General features: G+C 48.8%; 1 protein-coding gene across 1 annotated transcript in view; it reads right to left on the bottom strand.

Annotated features, from left to right (window-relative positions):
- Positions 1-1,088: 1,088 nt before the first annotated feature.
- The window catches only part of Txnrd3 (thioredoxin reductase 3), a 31,097-nt gene continuing 27,433 nt past the window's right edge, over positions 1,089-4,752 (bottom strand). The window contains exons 13-16 of the mRNA XM_028781745.1: positions 4,260-4,367; positions 3,467-3,562; positions 2,317-2,451; positions 1,089-1,808 (exon numbers count right to left, since the gene is read on the bottom strand). Coding sequence (XP_028637578.1) covers positions 1,746-1,808; positions 2,317-2,451; positions 3,467-3,562; positions 4,260-4,367 — 402 coding nt within the window. The 3' untranslated portion in view covers positions 1,089-1,745. The remainder of the gene's footprint in view (positions 1,809-2,316; positions 2,452-3,466; positions 3,563-4,259; positions 4,368-4,752) is intronic.

The raw sequence follows: 4,752 nt of genomic DNA, 5'->3' as shown, positions 1-4,752 counted from the left end.
CAACTGTCTGTAACTCCAACCAGAAGAGATCTAGTGTCCTCTTCTGGCCTCTGCAGGTACCAGGCATGCATACAATGCACAGACATGTGAAGCAAAACTCTCATATACCTATAGCAAATATAAAAGATGTTCATCTGGGCACTAGTCAGTGTTTGCCTTGAGGGGTCCACCCAATATGCTTACTCACCACACAGTTGGCTGCATTGCCTCTCTGACATTCTACAGCGACTGGACGGAAGTGTACATCACCTAGCAAGCAGCTGCAAAAGCACCACTGTGTGTTCCAGGATTAAATCTCTTCCTGAGAACAATAAGGCTAACGCCACCCACATTTGTTAAGCATTCTGAACTCACTGTCCCCAAAGGGCAACAGCCATGTACCACCTCTGAATTGTGGGGGAAGTGATCACAGGTAAGGGATCTTGGTGGCCTTGGGTCCAAGTGACCTGGTACCCATAGGATCTCACAGCAGTGAGAGAACAGCCAGCAGTCTCAGAAGCTGATTCCCACATGGGCCATTCTAGATGCAAAGACACCTGAGTGCAGTCTGTCCCTGGTGCTGGGGTACAGGAGTCATGAGTCAGGACAGTCAGACCCTTCCATACAGACCCTGCCCCCTCCCCCACATACACACACCTGCCCCTCTTTTCTCTCTCCATCCAGGCTGTGCCCAGCCACACTAGCTAGAAACAGACCTCTTTCCTTTGAGCTCAACACATCATCTTACCTGGTCAGGCCTGTCATTTAGTTGATGGTTCAGCCAGTGCTTGGAGCATTGGTTAGACATCAGATGTGAAGTATGATTTCCCTGTAACAACATGTGCTGTTGGTCACCTCAGACTACCCAAGACAATGGATGTGTAAAGACAAAGGGCCACCTGCTGTGGTGGTGCAAGCCTGCAATCCTAGCCTTTTGGAGGCTGAAGCAGGAGGATTTTGAGTTCCAGGACAGCCTTGTTATAACACCTAGTAAGACTCTGCCTCAGAAACAAAACAATATGGACATTTTTTAAATTTTTGTGAAATATTTTTTCAATGGATCATGACTTAACAAATCATGTTTCATGTTTAACAAATTAGCTCGCACAAACTGTAGTAAAATCTTTTTTAATAGTACCCTTAAGATAAACATGGAAAAACGATAGCAATACAAGGATTTTTTTTTCTCTTCTTTGTGATGCTCCATTAGACTAGAGGCTAGGAGGAAAATGGCTTTAAGGTTCTCCCCTCAGGAGCTGTGCAAGGAGTGAGGTATGAGTCAGGTTTCTGACAGACAGCAGGTTATATTAGCAGGAAGCCTGTGTAGCCAACTGCTGTAACCTGGGTCCCCAGACACCACAGATCCGTGAGTGCTGCACGCTAGACAACAAGCCTCTTTACAGACAAGTCCACAACTGCAAAAAGATAATCTCTTCATGGAAACAAAGTGAGGGTCAAAGCACTGGCAACTGGGAAAGGGAGGTGGGCTCACTGTGCCATCCAAGGTCTCGTGGGGAGAAGTCAAGGCTGACATGCAGGAGTCGGCCTTGGCTCACCTCTGCAGGTTCCGAGCCAAGGCGTCAAGGATGCAGCCTGTCTGCTGCATGCCATCAGCTGAGACTCCTTATGCTGCTGCTGCTGGTCCTCTGCCATGTTCTCGTCTCTATGCCAGGAGAAAGCCCGGCACTGGTCCCCAGTGCCCAAGCAGATGTCGTGGGCACAGAGTGAGAGTGTGACAGGGAAACCCAACAGCAGCAGGGCTAGCCTCAGCAGCCTTTCTGAGTAATGTCCAACCCTGAGGACTTTGTGATTTCCAATGTTGTAAATACCTGTTTGCAAAGAAGACAAGAGATGGCAATGTTACTACTGCTGCTTTACAAGGGCATGCTCCAGCTGCACTGAGAGAACACGTTAAATTAGGGTGCTAAGAGAAAATATATTAGAGTCAAAAATCTCTGACATCACATTTCATAACGGTTCTGAAGCTGTGGTTCTCACTGTGGGCTGGGGAGACTCACCCTGGGTAAAGAGCTGGCAATGTGAGGACTCCAGTTCAAGCCCTGAAAGCCATGGTGAATGTGCCAGCACATGCTTGTAAAATCTCCATGTCACGGAGACAGAGATAGGCACATCCTGGGACTTGCTGGCCAGCGAGCTTAGCCTATTGGCAAGCTTCAGGTCTGTGTGACACCCTATCTCCAAAAGAGGTGGACAGTATCTAAGGAACGACACTCAAGACTGTCCCTGGGCCTACACACACACACACACACACACACACACACACACACACACACACATATACACACAGGCACATGCACGCACCCTCCTGCACCTTACCTCACCACAGGTGGGGTGGATGCCAATGGTGTCATCCAGTAGCTGCTTTGTGAGCCCACATTTCATTGCAGCTGCAAATCCCTGTGTGATTTCACCAGCATTTGGCCCCAAAAGGTGAAATCCTACCACACGGTCCTTTAATACAGAAACAGAACACAGAATTCCCATAAGCTAAGGATCAGAATGGGAGACTACTCCCTCCAGTTCACAGCTAAAATATACAGGATCGCAGGAAAGAAACTGAGCAGAGAGCAGCCTCTCAAAGGATCTGTAGATGTGTGGTAAGAACTAACTCACACTCAAATTCACTAGCACACTCAATTTGCCTGCCTGTGATGAAGCTCATGGGTGGAGTGTGACTTCTGAATTATGCAGAGAGAGGGCCACACAAACACGGCACATAGGAACTAAGGCGTAACACTGGCATAATCCCAAGCCCTGTGGTCTTACTAGGAGGATCTGTGGGTCCAGTGAGCAGGTGCCTGCTCCTGACACTCAACAGAGCTCAGGAATGGTTAGTGGAGACCTTCAGCAGGGCAACATGCAGTGGGCATCCAGGGTAGTGGTGAGCCATGGGCTGCCCACTGCCAAGCTCTTTCATTGGATTCTGGCCTCCATTCTGATCCTCCGTGAGGACAGAGGAAGGGGCAGAGGGGACAGAGCCAGGCACAGGAGACATCCCTGCCTGCCCAAGCTCCATAAGTACCTGCCTATTGCCCTGGAGCTTCTCTCTGGGGGCCTCTTCTCAGCATACGCCATACCACTGATGAAGCACACACAAACGAGCACTGTACACAGTGCTGGATGGCAGCCTAAGTGTTAGTAGCCACAGTTCTAGACTATCCATGTTCAACTCTGGGCTCTAGGCGGCAGCTTCTCCTGTTTCCTGACAGGAACAGCTGGGCTGAGAACCTGCTCCTGGGCCAGCCTCTGCACACAGCTGGGAGCTCACTCCTGCCCTGACTGCCATCTTTTGAGATACCATAAAAACACAACTGGCAAGAATCCAAGCTGTATTTTAAAATCTCAGTGGGTCAGGCTGGAGGCACAGCCCAGGGTAGGGGGTGTACTTCGCACAAATAAGGCTCTGGGCCCAACCCCCAGAGAAAATGGAGAAGACTAGAAAGCACAGCATCCAGCAGCTACATACATTGTCCAATTTGTTGCAGATTATCTTTGCATAGCAGGTGTTGTTGTCTCTGCCAGCAACTGTCCACTCAAGAGGCCAAAACAAGGTGTGATACACCTAGACCAGAAGGGGAAAGCTTGAGATTAACATCATACAAAACCTACTCCTCAGTTTGCTCTTTAGTCCCCTAAGCTGACAGGCTGCAACAGCTTGCAGCATTGGAAGCCCAAGGTCCCAGTTGGAGCGCACTGATGGCTGCATTAGAGCCAGGCTCCCAAAACGCCAACTTGTCGCTTTTGCTTTGTGCAGCCATTAGTCAGACATACAACAACCTCCTGTTCGCTAAACTCCATTTTCAAGCATTTAGAGCGCTGTTGGCCCAAGGTACCACACTAACTCATGTGTGGGCTGAGAAGGTGACTACTGAGACCCCTGCCTAGTGTCATATTCACACAAACCTAGTAGATCAGCAGACACAGAGCTGTCCTGCCTCCTGAGATGAGGCACAACACCTGCGCTACTGACCCCAGCTCCCACCCTACTCGGATAGCCAAGTCTCTGGGGAGGCTCCTCTGAGTCATTGTACATGGGGCAAGAGTCTTTCCGACCTGCACCTCCAAAGTGTTAACTCACACACCTGACTTCCCTCCCACCATAGCTCCATTCTTTTTATCACTTTGGCAGTGAGACAGAGTTTAGATTCACTTAAAACTCTCCCAAGTACTAACATTGGCACAACAGAGACTTGCAAAGTTACAACATAAAGAGTTACTTCAAGCACGGATGGCTGATTATAAAGGGCATATGGACTTACTTCCAGATTCTCTTTTTTATACATTTCGATGGCTTTCTCTTCAGACAGTCCACAACAGCCATATTCCAGAGGGGTGAACACCGTTGTTGGGATGTTGATGTAATCGCACTAGAAGAGAAACACACCAGACTTCTATGACACGCTTCCCAGCAAGTTTCTACAACATGGATTTGTAAAGGGCATCTGGGGCTGGGTCAGATCAAAAGGGACTTGGCGGTTATGAGAGCTAACTGATGAAGACTAGAGAAGCCTAAGTTTACTGGTATTTATTATTTCATTTTATGTGTGTGGTGTTTCCCTGAATGTACGTTTGTATACCACCTGTGTGTCTAGTGCCTACAGAGGACGGAAAAGGGTGTTGAATCCCCTGGAACTGGAGATACAGACAGTTGTGAGCTACTATGTGGGTGTTAGGACTTAAACCTGGTTCTTCTCCAAGAGCTATAAGCGTGCAAGCACACCACACACCCCCCACACACACACTCTACACACA

Source organism: Grammomys surdaster, unplaced genomic scaffold (genome assembly GCF_004785775.1).
Source record: "Grammomys surdaster isolate TR1022 unplaced genomic scaffold, NIH_TR_1.0 531, whole genome shotgun sequence".
NCBI classification, from domain to species: Eukaryota; Metazoa; Chordata; class Mammalia; order Rodentia; family Muridae; genus Grammomys; species Grammomys surdaster.
This window is presented reverse-complemented; position numbering and strand designations above follow the sequence as displayed.